General features: G+C 47.6%; 1 protein-coding gene across 1 annotated transcript; it reads right to left on the bottom strand.

Annotated features, from left to right (window-relative positions):
* Positions 1–11880: 11880 nt before the first annotated feature.
* On the bottom strand, positions 11881–14671 carry LOC123181467 (transcription factor MYC2). Its single transcript, XM_044593726.1, has one exon. It carries the CDS (start codon positions 14453–14455, stop codon positions 12368–12370), a length of 2088 nt encoding a protein of 695 aa, XP_044449661.1. The 5' UTR covers positions 14456–14671; the 3' UTR covers positions 11881–12367.
* Between the last annotated feature and the right edge of the window lie 3802 nt (positions 14672–18473).

Here is an 18473-nt window from a genome sequence, read left to right as displayed (position 1 = left end):
TAACTAAAAATAATTACTTATATCCATAACCATATTACTTCTTCATAACAAATATTACTTCTAGTTACTTAACCAACTAAATTAGCTTCAAACTTCTGTAAACTAAGCATATCAACACAAACAAGCAACCAACAGAATACAAATATTATTCTAGTGATTTAATTGCATGGATTAAACCATTAATTCAAGTTGAAAAATCACAAATATTGTAATGGCACCATGAAAATGTTGTTGTGGCTTGCCTTAGTACAGATTATGTTCACAATCCTCCTGGCGATCCTCAAGACAAGCTTCACTTTTTCTGAAAACAATTATAAACACAAAAAGAAAACATCAAGAACCCTTCTGAAATTCACCAGAAAATCTAGACAGCAGAGAAAAATCTCATTTTTGGTGAGCTGCTAGATTTCTGCATAAAGAACACAATGCAAAAAGAATCAATTCATTTGGACTTATGGTTAAAAAGTTTTGGCTGTTTGAAGCTCTCTGGATAAAATTGAATTTTGAATTTAAATAAACAGAACTGGGGGTGACGTCGAAGGCGTAAACCTCGCAGGCACCACCACTCGTACCGCTTCGGGCGCGTACAGAGTGGCTGACTAGAGGGCCCCGCTAGTCAGGTGAGAGGGAGGGGGAGAGGGAAACAGAGGGCGGCGAGGCTCCGCCGGAGCACACGCCGGCGAGGAGGGCTCCTTGGCCAGAACTGGAGGGAGGGATCGAAAGAGGAGACGGAGGCGCACCTGCCTGTACCCGTAGGTTAGCTAGGGGTGGTCGGACGGCGTCGGAAACGGCCTCTCCAGCGGTGACGGAAAGCAGAGGTCACCGGAGTTGGAGACGACGGCGACTAGAGGCAGCACCAGGGGCTCCAACCGGGCGGGCGGCACCACCGAGGCACGGCGGAGGCCCTGGCAGGGTGGCCCAAGCCTGGGAGGGGCTGGAGCTGCGGAGACGACCCGAGGGGATCGTCGGCGAGCTCGAGCTCGGGGACGGCGGCCCGCGGCCTGCCCGGCCAGGCTACGGCTTTCTACGAGTTTGTGGAGTGTGTGTGAGGAGTGGATGATGCTCGAGGAGGCTGGGGAGAGCTCTATTTATAGCCGAGCGATGAGAGGGGCTCGGGCTCCGCCGGAGGACACCTGGACACGGCGCCCAGTGACGAATGGTGCCAGTGAGCAAGGGGGAAGGCGACGAAGCTCACGCGGGCACTGTGGGCAAGCGGAGACGAGCACTGGAGCGAGGGGGTGGCGACGAACACAATGTGCAGTGCACTGTTGGGTTGGCCAGACCGCGCCCGTGCTCGCTGCGGCGAGCTCCGGCGTCGGCGAGCGCCAGGAGAGAGTTATGAGGGTTGGGACGATGATCAGGGCGAAGTTTGGCAAGCTTTGGCAGGCGAGGAAGCGATCACGCGAGCAACAGAGGCGTGGGCGCGACGCAGAGCGTGTCGGCCGTATGCCAGCATGCCTGGACGAACGCGGTCACCGTGTGAACTCTGACCTCAGGCCGAGCTAAGCCTAAACTTCATGTCTGGCGTGTAGTCCGTGGTAGATTGAGAGGTTACCACACTTTGGTTTGAGCTCAGGCGTAGTAACATGGATTTCAACTTCCTGGTAAGTTTCTGGATAGTAACTTTGAGAGCTTACTGTGATCAAAATACTGAGAGTTGGGAGCTGGGCTTTGGAGGCTAGCAATCATCTATTAAGGTGATGATGCACAAGAAAATTCAGCCACAATTGAGCAAGTAAAATGGTAGTTGCTGTAGAAACTACCATTTCTGTCCAGAACAGAAAATATTTTCTGTAGCAAAAATATTTCAAAAACTGATGAAATATTTTTGCTCAGGAAGGTGCCCTAGGGTTCAAAGAATATTTGGGAATTTTATCAGATTTTTGTGGGCAAGAAAAATTGGGGTTGCTTTGGAACAAAAGGGGTAGTTAGGGTTTTAGAGAGAAAATGAATATTTTTCACTAGAGAAAAATATTCATAATATTATTTTGAGATGGATCAGAGAAGAAATGATGGCTTAGCGAGAGAAATAGTCACTTGGGTGAAAGTCAAGGGGGTACCCAAGTGTTTAAGTCCATCTGAAGTGATTCAAAAATTTCAAATTCAAATCCAAACCAACTAAAAATCAGGCAAAGAGAAGAGGGTAAAAACCAGGCTGTCATAGTACCCCTGGGGGTGGGCCTATATAAACCCCCCAGGGCACCCATGCAAAGGGTTCAGCCCCTGAGATATACACACACCACGTAGAGAGAGGAGAGAGCTAGCCTTGACCTTCTTCCTGCTCTAGCAAACAGCTCAAGGAGCACTCGTAGCTGCTTGTTGATTTAGTGATCATCCGGAGACCCCGCGGAGCAGGACTAGGGGTGTTATCTCCAAGGAGAGCCCCGAACCTGGGTAAAGTGCACCGGCGTTCGTGTCTACGCCTTATCCCGTTTCCAGGCACCGTCGCTGTCTTACTAGCTCCCACTATGATTAGCCATCCTTTGGCATATGTCGCACCAAACCCCCGACAGTTTGCGTTGAGCATGAATATGATTGGATCATGTTTATTGCAATACGGTTATTTATTTAAGTCAAAGAATAATTGTTGTTCTATTTACATGAATAAAACCTTCTATGGTCATACCCTCAATATAAATGGTTTATTGAATCTCGATCGTAGTGATACACATATTGAAGCCAAAAGATGCAAAGTTAATAATGATAGTGCAAGTTATTTGTGGCACTGCCATTTAGATCATATTGGTGTAAAGCGCATGAAGAAACTCCATGCTGATGGACTTTTGGAATCACTTGATTATAAATCACTTGATGCTTGCGAACCATGCCTCATGGGCAAGATGACTAAGACTCCGTTCTCCGGAACAATGGAGCGAGCAACAGACTTGTTGGAAATAATACATACTGATGTATGCGGTCCGATGAGTGTTGAGGCTCGCGGCGGGTATCGTTATTTTCTGACCTTCACAGATGATTTGAGCAGATATGGGTATATCTACTTGATGAAACATAAGTTTGAAACATTTGAAAAGTTCAAAGAAATTCAGAGTGAAGTAGAAAAATCATTGTAACAAGAAAATAAAAGTTTCTATGATCTGATCCTGGAGGTGAATATTTGAGTTATGAGTTTGGTCTTTATTTGAAACAATGTGGAATAGTTTCGCAACTCACGCCACCTGGAACACCACAGCGTAATGGTGTGTCCGAACGTCGTAACCGTACTTTATTAGATATGGTGAGATCTATGATGTCTCTTCCCGATTTACCACTATCATTTTAGGGTTATGCATTAGAGACAGCTGCATTCACGTTAAATAGGGCACCATCTAAATCCGTTGAGATGACACCGTATGAACTATGGTTTGGCAAGAAACCTAAGCTATCGTTTCTTAAAGTTTGGGGATGTGATGCTCATGTGAAAAAGTTTCAACTTGATAAGATCGAACCCAAATCGGAGAAATGCATCTTCGTAGGATACCCAAAGGAGACTGTTGGGTACACCTTCTATCACAGATCCGAAGGCAAGGTATTCGTTTCTAAGAATGGATCCTTTCTAGAGAATGAGTTTCTCTTGAAAGAAGTGAGTGGGAGGAAAGTAGAACTTGATGAGGTAATTGTACCTTCTCTCGAATTGGAAAGTAGCTCATCACTGAAATCAGTTCCAGTGATAACTACTCCAATTAGTGAGGAAGTTAATGATGATGATCATGAAACTTCAGATCAAGTTACTACCGAACCTTGTAGGTCAACCAGAGTACGATCCGCACCAGAGTGGTACGGTAATCCTGTTCTGGAAGTCATGTTACTAGACCATGATGAACCTACGAACTATGAGGAAGCGATGATGAGCCCAGATTCCGACAAATGGCTTGAGGCCATGAAATCTGACATAGAATCCATGTATGAGAACAAAGTGTGGACTTTGGTGCACTTGCCCGATGATCGGCAAGCCATCGAGAATAAATGGGTCTTCAAGAAGAAGACTGACGCTGATGGTAATGTTATTGTCTACAAAGCTCGACTTGTTGCGAAAGGTTTTCGACAAGTTCAAGGAGTTGACTATGATGAGACTTTCTCACCCGTAGCGATGCTTAAGTCTGTCTGAATCATGTTAGCAATTTCCGCATTTTATGATTATGAAATTTGGCAAATGGATGTCAAAACTGCATTCCTGAAAGGATTTCTGGAAGAAGAGTTGTATATGATGCAACCAGAAGGTTTTGTCGATCCAAAGGATGCTAACAAAGTGTGCAAGCTCCAGCGATCCATTTATGGACTGGTGCAAGCCTCTCGGAGTTGGAATAAATGTCTTGATAGTGTGATCAAAGCATATGGTTTTATACAGACTTTTGGAGAAGCCTGTATTTACAAGAAAGTGAGTGGGAGCTCTGTAGCATTTCTAATATTATATATTGTTGATTGGAAATGATATAGAATTTCTGGATAGCATAAAAGGATACTTGAATAAAAGTTTTTCAATGGAAGACCTCAGTGAAGCTGCTTATATATTGGGCATCAAGATCTATAGAGATAGATCAAGACACTTAATTCGACTTTCACAAAGCACATACCTTGATAAGATTTTGAAGAATTTCAAAATGGACCAGTCAAAGAAAGGGTTCTTGCATGTGTTACAAGGTGTGAAGTTGAGTGAGACTCAATGCCCGACCACTGCAGAAGATAGAGAGAAAATGAAAGTCATTCCCTATGCTTCAGCCATAGGTTCTATCATGTATGCAATGCTGTGTACAGACCTGATGTGTGCCTTGCTATAAGTATAGTTGGGAGGTACCAAAGTAATCCAGGAGTGGATCACTGGACAGCGGTCAAGAACATCCTGAAATACCTGAAAAGGACTAAGGATATATTTCTCGGTTATGGAGGTGATAAAGAGTTCGTCGTAAAGAGTTACGTCGATGCAAGCTTTGACACTGATCCGGATGACTCTAAGTCTCAATTTGGATACATATTGAAAGTGGGAGCAATTAGCTAGAGTAGCTTCGTGCAGAGCATTGTAGACATAGAAATTTGCAAAATACATACGGATCTGAATGTGGCAGACCCGTTGACTAAACTTCTCTCACAAGCAAAACATGATCACACCTTAGTGCTCTTGGGTGTTAATCACATAGCGATGTGAACTAGATTATTGACTCTAGTAAAACCTTTTGAGTGTTGGTCACATGGCGATGTGAACTATGGGTGTTAATCACATGGTGATGTGAACTATTGGTGTTAAATCACATGGTGATGTGAACTAAATTATTGACTCTAGTGCAAGTGGGAGACTAAAGGAAATATGCCCTAGAGGCAATAATAAATTTATTATTTATTAACTTATTTCTTGATAAATTGTTTATTATTCATGCTAGAATTGTATTAACCGAAAACTTAGTACATGTGTGAATACATAGACAAAACATAAGTGTCCCTAGTATGCCTCTACTTGACTAGCTCGTTCATCAAAGATGGTTATGTTTCCTAACCATAGACATCTGTTGTCATTTGATGAACGGGGTCACATCATTAGGAGATTGATGTGATGGACAAGACCCATTCGTTAGCTTAGCATTATGATCGTTTAGTTTATTACTATTCCTTTCTTCATGACTTATACATGTTCCTATGACTATGAGATTATGCAACTCCCGGATACCAGAGGAACACTTAGTGTGCTATCAAACGTCACAACGTAACTGGGTGATTATAAAGATGCTCTACAGGTGTCTCCGATGGTGTTTGTTGGGTTGGCACAGATCGAGATTAGAATTTGTCACTCCGTGTTTCGGAGAGGTATCTCTGGGCCCTCTCGGTTATGCACATCACTATAAGCCTTGCAAGCAATGTGACTAATGAGTTAGTTGCGGGATGATGCATTACGGAACGATTAAAGAGACTTGCCGGTAACGAGATTGAACTATATATGAGGATACCGACGATCGAATCTCGGGCAATGTAACATATCGATGACAAAGGGAACAACGCATGTCGTTATGCGGTTTGACCGATAAAGATCTTCGTAGAATATGTAGGAGCCAATATGAGCATCCAGGTTCCGCTATTGGTTATTGACCGGAGATGTGTCTCGGTCATGTCTACATAGTTCTCGAACCCGTAGGGTCCGCACGCTTAACGTTCGATGACGATTTGTATTATGGGTTATGTGATTTGATGACCGAAGTTTGTTCGGAGTCCCGGATGAGATCACGGACATGACGAGGAGTCTCGAAATGGTCGAGAGGTAAAGATTCATATATTGGAAGTCTATATTCGGACACCGGAAGTGTTCCGGGTGATACCGGGTCACCGGAAGGGGTTCCGCGCAACCCCCGGCAAAGATATGGGCTTAATGGGCCAAGTAAGGGAACACACCAGCCCACAAGGGGCTGGTGCGCCCCCTATAGGGCCAGCCACGTGGGGAGAAAGGGAAAGGAGAGGAGGAAAAGGAAAGTATGAAGTAGGACTCCTACTTCCTTCCCCTCCCCCCTCCTTCCTTTCCCCCTTGTCCAAATATGGTAGGGGGCCGAATTGGACTAGGGGCCCAAGTAGGATTCCTCCTACTTGGGCGCGCCCTAAGATGCCTCCCTCCCTCTCCCTCCTTTATATACGTGGGGAGGGCACCCCTAGAACACACATCAATTGTTCCTAGCCGTGTGCGGCGCCCCCCTCCACAGTTACCACCTCGGTCATATCGTTGTAGTGCTTAGGCGAAGCCCTGCACCGGTAACTTCATCATCACCGTCGCCACGCCATCGTGCTGACGGAACTCTCCCTCGTCCTCAGCTGGATCAAGAGCTCGAGGGACGTCATCGTGCTGAACGTGTGCTGAACACCGAGGTGTCGTACGTTCGGTACTTGGATCGGTTGGATCGTGAAGACGTTCGACTACATCAACCGCGTTACTAAACGCTTCCGCTTTCGGTCTATGAGGGTACGTGGACACACCCTCCCCGCTCGTTGCCTTGCATCTCCTAGATAGATCTTGCGTGATCGTAGGAAATTTTTTGAAATACTGCGCTCCCCAACACCTTGTCCCATTGAGGACATTCAGATATGTAGTGACCTAGCTTCTTGCATTTGTGGCATGTTCTTTTCTTGTGGTCATGAGTGGAAGCCTCATCGTTCTTGGAGCTGGATCTTGAAGACTTTCCGAAGCGATTCTTCTTGGAGAACTTTTGGAACTTTCTCACAAGCATTGCTAGCTCTTTGCCAATGTCTTCAGGATCATCAGAACTGGAGTTGGATTCTTCTTCAGATGAGGATGCAACCTTTGCCTTCAAAGCACGAGATCGTCCATAGTTGGGACCATATATATCTCTCTTCTTACATAGCTGGAATTCATGTGTGTTGAGCCTCTCAAGTATGTCAGATGGATTGAGATCTCTGAAGTCGGGGAGTTCTTGGATCATCACGGCCAAAGTGTCAAATGAGTTGTCAAGTGATCTCAGTAGCTTCTTCACTACTTCATGCTCGGTGATCTTAGTGGCGCCGAGTGGGCGAAGCTCATTTGTGATATCGGTGAGGCGATCGAATGTGAGCTGGACATTCTCATTGTCATTCCTCTTGAATCGGTTGAAGAGATTGCGAAGCACATCTATTCTTGAGTCTCTCTGTGTTAAGACACCTTCGTTGACCTTGGACAGCCAGTCCCAGACTAGCTTTGCAGTTTCCAGAGCACTCACATGGCCATATTGTCCTTTGGTCAGATGACCACAGATGATGTTCTTGGCGGTTGAGTCCAGTTGTGTGAACCTCTTGACATCAGCAGCGGTGACGCCTTCACTAAATTTGGGAACGCCAGTCTTGACGACATACCAGAGGTCGATGTCAATGGCTTCAAGATGCATGCACATCTTATTCTTCCAGTAGGGATAATCAGTGCCATCGAAGATGGGGCACGCTACAGAGACTTTGATTATCCCTGCAGTCGACATAGCTAAAACTCCAGGTGGTTAAACTGAATCACATAGAACAAGGGAGCACCTTGCTCTGATACCAATTGAAAGTGCTAGTTATCGACTAGAGGGGGGTGAATAGATGATTTTTACGAAAGTCTTCAAAGACACAAAGTCTTCGAAGACAAACGACCAAATTGAACCTATACGATATGCAGCGGAAGATAAACTACACTAGACGGACCATAGTCAAAGTAAGCAATACAAGGAAAGCACAAAGGCTAATAGCAGCTAGGTAGAACAGATCGGAATGGAAGATAGTATGAAGCCAAACAGATGAAAGTCTTCGTTCAGTGAAGTCAAATAGATCAGGCAAGTAAGCAATGACTTCACGAAGACAAACTGAAATGTAAAGGAGGTAGGGGATAGAACCAGTTGCTTGGTGAAGACAAGGATTTGGTAGACCAGTTCCAGTTGCTGTAACAACTGTATGTCTGGTTAGGGAGGCTGAGATTAAACTCAGAAGACCACGTCTTCACCTTATTCCCCTTGAGCTAAGGACACCCAGTCCTCACCCAATCACTCTGGTAAGTCTTCAAGGTAGACTTCCAAAACTTAACAGACTCCGTTCACCCGTAATCCACAATGACTATTGGATCCTCAAAACGTGACGCCTAACCAGCTGGAGGATACACAGTCCTCAAGTGTAATAAGTCTTCAGGTCCTGTAGACAGAAAGACTTCAGTGATGCCTAACACTCTTTGGCTCTGGGTGTTTTGGGCTTTGTCCTCGCAAGGATTTCTCTCTCTCAAAGGCTTCAGAGGTGGGTTGCTCTCAAACGACAAAAGTCGGCACTAACTCTGAGCAGCCACCAATTTATGATGGAGGGGTGGGCTATTTATAGCCAGCACGCAACCCGGCATGATATGTACGAAATGACCCTGAGTCACTAAGGAACCGACACATGTTCAATGGTCGGATTTAAAACACACGCGGCAGCTTGACTTGGGCTACAAGCCAAGCTGACTCATCTAACTTTGGATAAGATTTGCTCTCATTGTCTTCACTCGAAGACATAGGATTTTGGTTGAGCATCACGTCAGTCTTCTGACTTTGTTCACTTGGACCCACTTAACAGTTCGGTGGTTCCTATGACTCAAGGAAAAAGAAAATGAAACTACGAAAGAAACTATGCCTTTGCACTCCATTGTCTTCAAGTGAATGTCTTCACACGTCATTACCTTCGACGTGAATGTCTTCACGAACCACCATTGTCTTCAATGTCTTCATAAAAAAATTAGGGGTCATCTCTAGTAGGTAAGCCGAATCAATGAGGGACTTCTACCTGTGTTATCCTGCGATTCTCACAAACACATTAGTCCCTCAACCACGTTTGTCGTCAATACTCCAAAACCAAACTAGGGGTGGTACTAGATGCACTTACATGTACATATCCGCCCTCCCCTGCAGAGCGACGCCGTGCACGACACCATGGAGGATGCCATGGTTGGGCATGGCGTTGGCGCGATGCTCGAGAATGTCAGGGCATGGAGCACGACGTCGAGGACGGCCGTGGCGGAAGACGAGTTGTCGAACCGCCACATATAGGCGTTCGTGGACGTGGTCATATTATATTTCTTATCAGTCATACAGAGAGCCAGGCAGGCTACATTCTAAAATCAAGTGTGTCCATTCAAAAGTCATAAAATTCGTTAAGGGAATGTGTCCTACAATACTCGGTAGCCATTGTAGAAATGAATCCATTGCAAAAGCATCTTACCACCAAGGTTCAATCGAACAATACAAGAGGTGTGTTAACTGTGTAATATCTTTATTATCAAAGAGAGTATGTACGTAGTCATCGTTCGTAGCAGCCATTCATGCAAAAACAATTTGAAAATCGGGGCGTTGAATCAATTCAGAAATCAAAACATTAATGCAATTAATTAGCTAGACAATTAATTACATTTACAATTAATTAGTTCTGTTTAAATAGAATTTTTTTGCATCGAATCTATTTAGAAACCAAGTCATTAATGTAATCAATTCATTAGGTAGCCAGTCAATTATGCCTATAAATAATTAGAGGTACTCCCTCCATTTCTAAATACGAGTTTTTCTAGAGATTTCAGTACGGGCTACATATGGAGCAAAATGAGTGAATCTACACTCTAGAGTATGTCTATATACATCTGTATGTAGTCCACATTAAAATTCTAAAAAGACTTATATTTAGGAACGAAGGAAGTAGGAATTTTTCCAATTAGGCAGATAATTAATTAATTTGGTTGGAAGATAATTAGGCATGCAAATGATTAGGTAAATCATTCATTATTTATGTAATTAATTAATTAAGCACGCAATTGATCACGTCGAATCATTTTGAAAGCGCTCGTTGGCAAGGACGGTCAACAAGCTCCCAACGACATGGCCAAGCACCGCCTGCCAACAAGGACAACGACCACCATGCGCTCGGGATATGGGTGACCAAGCGTTCACCAAGATGATGACAACCATGCTCTGCAGGATGTCCACACGCTGACGGTTGTCGAAACGTTCACGGGCGAGGACAACACGACACTACATTGGCCATGTGGTTCATGCTATAGAAGAAAGGAAGAGTGTTTTAAGAAGAAAAAGGAAAAATAATTAAAGCGGCCAAGTGAACCATAATGTTGGAAAAGGAAAGAGGTGTTCCAAAAAATAAAGCAAAAAAAGAAAGAAAGAGTATTCTAGAAAATAATTAAGAACAAGAACTAAATCTGGCGAGGAATGAGGAGGAAGAAGATGAGGCGTCGCTGACGAACGTACTAATGTCGACGTGGTGCTGGTTAGCGCCAATGAAATGGGTTGACGAAGAGGCTACAAGTAGAAGGTGTGGGAAGGACGAGTAAGAGATGAATGACAAATATCCCGTAGAAGGTCTAGCGAAGGACGAGTAAGAGAAGAACGATAAATATCCCTTCTAGCAATGAATGATCCGTGGGCTGAAGTCGAAACATTCAATGATCATCTTCTCACCTCAGAAACATTTTGCTAAAATTCCCTAAAAAAAAGCATTTTGCTAAAATTGCAAGATTCGGAAAAATCTCAAGCCCAATAGTAAGTGTCGGGATTAGGGACTGTTTTACATGGCTTTGTCGTAGCATTTGGAAAACTGATCTTGTTTTACTTGTGCTGTAGAAAAAAAAGATGCACCGATCTGTGGGCTGAAGTTGAAACATTCAATGATCATCTTCTCACCTCAGAAGCATTTTGCTAAAATTCCCTCAAAGAAAACATTTTGCTAAAATTGCAAGATTCGGAAAAATCTCATGACTGGAAGCCCAATAGTAAGTGTCGGGTTTAGGGACTGTTTTACATGGCTTTGTCGTAGCATTTGGAAAACTGACCTTGTTTTACTTGTCTGTACCGTGGCAGGGTACTATTCTACCACTAGACCACTGGTGCTTCTTGCTAATTTGTGCGATTAAAACTTATATTACCGCCTGTAAAAACTTATATTAGCTGGAAACAAACAAAGAAATAACCAGGGTACAACAAAATTAGGCGAGTCTCGACATGGATCAGGTGGTGGCATCGGCATGTGGAGAGGCAGCGCCGAACAGTAGGCCTGGCTTCTTGTCGCCAACAATGTCTGTGTGCCTGGTTCGTTAAGCCTGAATGAAAGAAGAAGAAAAGCCGCACGCTACTCGTGTCCCCTCCCTCCCTCCTCCTCATCCACTTCTCTTCTCCTTGCCAAGGAAGGACGGGGCCCCACGGGTTCCCCTCTCCTCGTTCCCTTTTGTTATGCCAAGAGCAGCTTACGTCTTGCTTTGCCTCTCCTCTCCTTCCTCGCTAATCCTTCTCTTCTTCCACCAGTGTTGCCACTGTGCCTATGATGTCGAGGTCTACCCACCCAAATCACATGCCCCCCACCTCCACTTCGCCTTCTCTTAGCCAAGTTGCACAAGATGAGAACACAATCAAGAAGCATACGAGCAGATAAAAAAGAACGCCCGATCCATTTCATTTTGCAAGCCATACCATATCAATCATCCATGCTCGCTCTGCCAAGACGAGAAGCGATGCATGCATACACACAACAGCAACAACACTAGAGGAGAACGGCGACGGGCAATCCATCTTTGTCCTATATACAGTTTCAGTTCAACAGCGCTACGCCGATACACCGTCGTCGATCACAGGGGTCATGAGATAATTAACAACGATGGATCCGGCGCTTCGTTCTGCTAACACACTACTTGCAAAAACACAACAAGATGATGATGATGTACACATGCATCCATCCATCCATCCATCCTCCTAAAGAGAGATTTTACAACAACAACATGGAACGATCGTCGCCTTCTTTTCTCCATCTCGATGTCCATCGGGCTATAACGACGGCGACGACGACGACGCCGATCATACGGTGGTGAGTAATAGGATCACGGTTTCATTGCTACTACCTGGTGGATGGCATTCGGTCATTACCGGATTTGCATCGCGGTGCCCGGCTCGGCGAGGCGGCCGTAGAGCGCCGCGTTGAGCTGGTCCTGGGAGTAGACCCGGGTGGCCATCTTCACCGCCACCTGCTGGATCATGATGTCCTTCACCACGGACACGCTGGCGTGGTACACGTCCAGGTCCAGCTCCCGCAGCGCCGTCATCAGCTTCGCCGCCGGGTGGTTGCGCTTGTGGCACTGCACGCGGATCATCGCCTCCAGCCCCAGGATCTTGGCCTCGATCTCGACCGCGTGGCACCGCGCCCCGTTGTCGTGCATCCCCGACGACGGCGCGGCCGGCCGGGCGTCGCGCTCCTTCTTGAGCGCCTCGATTTGGGAGTGGAGCGTCTCCTTGTCCGACTCCAGCGCCGTCATCTTGCCGCGGAGCTCGTTGATGTAGGAGATGGCGTCGCCCAGCAGCGAGGCCTTGTCCATCTTGGACACGTTGGGCACCACGGCGCGGAGGGCGTAGAACCGCTGGTTCAGCTTCTCCCGCCGCTGCCGCTCCGCCTCCACGTGGTTCAGGGGCTCCTCGCGCCCGTTCGCCGGCTTGCGCCCGCGCTTGCGCGGCCGCTTCTCCTCCGGCGGAGGCACCACGCGGCTGCTCTCCACCTCGCGGACCGACGCCTCCAGGTCGGAGTGGTCGGACTCCGACTTGGCTGGCGCGCCCGTGCCGGTGGACGGCCGCGTCGTCGGCGCCGACGAGAAGGACAGCATCCCCTCGTTGGCTGTGGCGTTCTGGTGGTGGTTGGTGTTGCTCGCGCGGGAGGTGGCCTCCATGGACCGCTTCGGGTTGTTCTTGGCGTCGTTTGACGGGGCCGTCACAGTCGCCGTGTGCTGGGAGAATAGGCTCCCGGGCGCGGTGGTGAGGCTGGCCGTCGCGGCGGGGGGCGCCGGCGAAGGGTTCCTCCGGCTGGTGCTGTCAGCGCCAAAGTTTAGGATCTCACCAGACTCGGGCTTGAAGAAAGGCGGGGTCACCGTGACGGATGCGTTGGACGCGAAATCTGAGAAATTGAGCTCCCGGCGGAAAGGACCCTGGTTGTGCTGGTGCTGGAGCTGGAGCTGGTGCTGATGCTGGAGCTGCTGCTGGTGCTGGTTCTGCCTCTGCGCCGCCGCAGCCGCCTGCTGGGGCGGAGGCTGCTGCGCGTGCACGGAGAGACTGGGGTTCTCCGTGAGCGTGCTGGTGCTCCCGTTCTCGAAGTGATGGATCTGCGGCGGTTGTGGCGGCGGCGGTTTGGAGACGGAGATCTCGACGGACGGCGGCGACTCCTTCATGTCCCCGGCCGGCGCGTCGGCGAGCCAGAGCACGGACGGATCCGTCTCCGCCTCCTGCGGCGGCGGCGCGATGGGCGGCCAGGATCCAGAGCCCCCTCCTCCGCCGTTGAGGTTGAAGAGCGAGCGGATCCTCCCCAAGCTATCGTTGGTCTGGAAGATGACCTCGGTGGCGCCGAGCTCGAGCACGCCGGTGCCGAGGGGGATGCAGACCATGGTGCGGAGGCCGAAGGTGTAGGCCTGCCTGGCCCGCTCGCAGGGCGCGCTGGCGAGCCCCGTGGCGATCCAGGTGGCCTGGCCGGCGAAGAGCGCCTGGCCCGGCAAGCCCATCCCGTTGGGGAAGGACTGGGTCATGGAGACGAGGAAGAACCACTCGGTGTCCGTGACCTCCTCCTCGACGGCCTCGTCGGGCGCGGCGGCGCCTCCCCCGGCTATGAGCGAGTTGAGCTCCCGGAGGACGCGCTTGCGGTGCTCCTGCTCGGCGGCGGAGGCCGGGGTGGGCTGCTGGCGGCGCTTGTCGGCGTCGTCGCAGCCCTTGTAGTAGCCGTCGCCCCAGCCGAGGAGCGAGGCGCCGGCGTCGGTGGAGGACTGCCAGAAGATGGCGTAGGTCCAGGTCTCCCTGGAGCCCTCGATGATGGCCTGCAGGCGCTGCTGCAGCGTGTCCTGGTTGAAGGCCGGCTGCTGCGGCACGGCGGCCGGCGGCGGCGGGGTGGCCGCAGCGCCCCAGGGGAAGGCCGGCATGTCGGCGGAGGCCATGAAGGCCTCCATCATGGAGGCGTTGTCGTCCGTCCACAGGTTCATCGGGCCGGGGCCGGGGTCCGGGGAGGGGAAGGAAGGGGAATGGATGGGAGGGAAAGCAAGCGCGGGGGGAGGGTGGGTGGAGAGAGAGGAGGAGATGGGAAAGGTGGGAATGGATTGGTGGGGAGGAAAGATGGGAGGCGAGGCCCAAAGTAGTAAATTGTGCGGGTTTGGTCGCCGTCGACGTCTCCGCCCGCCGATGCGTCGCTCGCTCCCCCGCTGCTTATTTAGCTGGCCGGGGTAAAATAGGGGAATCACTGCACTGATTTGTGCTGCTCTGCTGTTCTTGCAGCAGCTGCCGTTTCTTCTCTCTTTCCTCCTCCTTGTTGGCTGCCCGAATTTTGGGGTAACCGCCGTGTTCGTGGCCTCCTGTCTCGAGCGAGGGCCCGGGTTGTCAGTGACCGATTTAACCCATTAATCGGATTTAGCCTCCCCTGCTTTGGGGTATCCAGTATGGATGGGCCCGCCTGTCAGCCACCAGTGATTTATTTTATTGTGGGGTTTGTCTGTGTAAATGAGTTACTCCTCTTTTTAATTATAAGTTCCTCAAGCAAATACTCCCTCCTTTTTAATTATAAGTCCCTCAAACAAATAGTCCCTCCGTTCCTACGTCTTTTTAGACATTTCAATAAGCGACATACGAAGCAAAATGAGTAGTGAATCTACACTCTAAAATATGTCTATATACATCCATATGTAGTTTGTATTGAAATATCTAAAAAGACTTATATTTAGAAATGGAGGGATTATTTTGCAATCACGACACGAAAAAGAGTCGTACGGGGGAACAAGGTAAACAAGCAAAATTTCACTCTAAGCATAGGGGGGCGACCGAAAATCCAGAGCATGTGACCGTTAGATTTCTTTTCCGTAAATGTGGGTGGTATCTTTGGGTTGTGTTAATTCACATTTATGACGTCCTTAGCTGGTACGTAGTGGTTCACTTCTCTTACAAAGAGATAAGATCGTATTATCATCATATTATTTGGTGGTGATAATGCACTTTCCAAATTTCTGCCAGCGAATTAAACACGATGAATAAATCGATCGTAGTGCAGGCAGAACAGGGATACCGAAGATCCAGAGCATGTGACCGTTAGATTTCTTTTACATAAATGAGCGATATTTTTGGGTCATGTTGATTCGCATTTATGACGTCCTTAGCCGATATGTGATGAATCGTTTCCCCTATGAAGAGATAAAATCACGGTGCGTTGTATCATTTGGTAGCAATAATGCATTTTCAAATTTTTGTCGATGAATTTAACGACTTCGCGATCACGATAAAGTCACAAGTGGTAACAAGAGGAATAAGCCGATTCTCAATGGAAGAATAGCGGGTGACCTTTAGATTTCTTTCTGATAATGAGTGTAGCATTCTTGGGTCATGTTACCTGGTATGCTAGGAACCACTACTCACACGAAGAGATAAAATCGTGTTGCTCCGCCTTATTTGGTATTTATAATGCACTTCCAAATTTCTGGGGGCGAATTAAGGACTTTACAATCATGATAGAGTTGCAAGTGGGTACGAGACAAAATAAGCCTATTCCTAGTGGAAGCATAGTGGGTCGATCAAAGATCCAGTGCATCTCACCATTAGATTTCTTTCCATAAATGGGTGTGGTATTTTTGGGTCGTGTTATTTACGGTGTCCTTAGCCGGTATGTTGTGAATCGCCTCTCATATGAAGAGATAAAAATCACATTGCATCATATTTTTGTAGTGATGAAACACTTCCACATTTCTGCCGGCGAATTCAATCATGGTAGAGTTGCAAGTGTGAATGAAAAGAATAATCTAATTCTCAGTATGAAGCATGGCAAGGTGAGTAGAGATCGAGAGCATGTAAGCATTAGATTTCTAAATGAGTGAGGTATTTTTGGGTGATGTTAATTTACACTTGCGACGTCCTTAGTTAGTATGTTGTGTATTGATTCTTATAAAAAGTGATAAAATTCCAGCGCACTGTAATATTTGTTACTGATATACTGATAATGCACTTCCAAATTTATGCCAATGAATTAAGGACTTTACAATCACGGTAGAGTCGTATGTGGGAAGATGACGATTAAGTTGATTCCTAGTGGAAGCATAGCGGGGTGACCGAAGATCCGGAGCAAGTGACCTTTAGATTTCTCTCTGTAAATGGGTGGTATTTTTAGGTCATGTTAATTTGCATTGACGACATCCTTAGTTGGTATGCGGTGAATCGCCTCGCCTACAAACAGATAAAATCACATTGCAATGTATTATTTGGTAGTGATAATAATGATCTTTCATATTTCTATCGGTGAATTAAGAACTTTACAATCATGGTATGGAAAAAGAGTCACAAGTTGGAATGGAGCAAATAAGTCAGATTTCAGCGGAAGCATAGCGGGGCGACCGAAGGGCCATAGCATATGGCTGCTATATTTTTTTTTTACTTTTTTTGTAAATGAGTGTGGTATTTCTAGATTGCGCAATTCGCATTTGCATCGTCCTTGGCTGGTGCGTAGTGAATCGTTTTTCCCATGAAGAAATTAAATCATGTTGCACTGTATTATTTTTATTTTATTTTTGAAATGAAAGGTAGATGTGTTGCACTGTATTATTTGGTAGTGATAATGCACTTCCAATTTCTGCTTGGGACTTGTGGACTTCTACAATCACTCTGTGAAAAAACGCTAGTGAGAATGAGGCGAATAAGGCATATTTTGAAGGAAGCATACTCGGGCGACGGGAGAGCGAGAGTTTACGACCGTTAGGTTATGCAAAATAACAAAGGGTGTGTTTAGGACACATCTAGGTGTGCTCTAGTTATTGCACATCTAAATGAGTGAATCAAGCACAAAAGAGGAAAAGAAAAAAGAAAAAGAAAATTTCCACACAAATTTTAACGTAAGATCAATGACATAGAACTTAGATATGCAATACTTATATTAGCAAAACTGAATAACAAAACAAAGTGTTAACAAGTTTGTCCATAGAAAACAAAGAGCTACCGTGCATTGGATCAAGTAGGCTAGCCAGTACCATGGGGAAAAGCATGCAAGCAAGAAGAAGGTCTGTAGTAGCAGGATTAAACAACGACCGTTCATAGCCATGAAGGAAAGACATGTCACCGGCGTTCCAGCTTTGCGTTGCAGGCTCTAGGTAGAAAGGTACACTTTAGGTTGTGGTGCTTTGTGCATAGCCACTCAAAGTTAGAGCAACTTCAATGGGGCGATTCATTTTGTCCACGGCCGTCTGTTTGGGTCGGCGCGGATAAAAAAGCCGGCCCAACGCGCCGACCCAAACGGACGTGCATCCGCTTTCATCCGTCTGCCGACCCATTTTCGGCCCATTTTTGAGCCCGATTTGCGTCGGCGCGGACACACGACGGACGCGCGCGCGCTCGCCCTCTTTCCTCACCAGGTCCGCTGGTCGGTGGCACATTGGATCCACACCCTCGCCCGCCTGCTTCGTCGCCGACGCCGCCGGCCATTTTTTCAGATAAAAATGGATACATACATAGTTCTAGCGTACACAGATAAAAGCAAAGACCACTACTCGTCGCTTTCTGACTCAGACTCGGTAATGTCCTACTCTGACGTCTGAATGTAGGCGTCAGCATGTTGCTCGTCTTCAAAGTCCCAACCCGACGTTTCTCGTAGCTTCAGTTTCAGTTGAGTTGCCTGCTTCCGAGAACGCCTGTCCTCCCGATAGGCGGCTCGCTCCCTCCTCCTCGCGTCCCTCTCCAACCTCCTTTGCTTGTAGAACTGGCGCTCGTCGACGATGTCCTGCGGGAAGCGTTCGCGCCACAGCACCAAGGTTTTCACGTCCATCTCGGCGATGGCGAGGCGACGCTGCCGCCTCCGATGGACACGACGGTCCTCGTCGGTGAAAAGCCGCTGGAGAGGCGCCAGATCCTGCGCCCGCTGGCTAGACACGTCGGGAAAATTCATATCCCGACGAGGCCTCAGGAGGCGCCACGCCGTCGCGTCGTGCGCGCGGGCCGCCTCCTCTGCGGTGTCGAAGGTGCCGAGGATGAGACGTT

The sequence above is a fragment of the Triticum aestivum genome, chromosome 1D (assembly GCF_018294505.1).
Source record: "Triticum aestivum cultivar Chinese Spring chromosome 1D, IWGSC CS RefSeq v2.1, whole genome shotgun sequence".
In the NCBI taxonomy this organism is placed as follows: domain Eukaryota; kingdom Viridiplantae; phylum Streptophyta; class Magnoliopsida; order Poales; family Poaceae; genus Triticum; species Triticum aestivum.
This window is presented reverse-complemented; position numbering and strand designations above follow the sequence as displayed.

Excerpts from the sequence above, each read along its gene's own strand:
- LOC123181467 (XM_044593726.1), bottom strand. The coding sequence starts at position 14,455 with ATGAACCTGTGGACGGACGACAACGCCTCCATGATGGAGGCCTTCATG.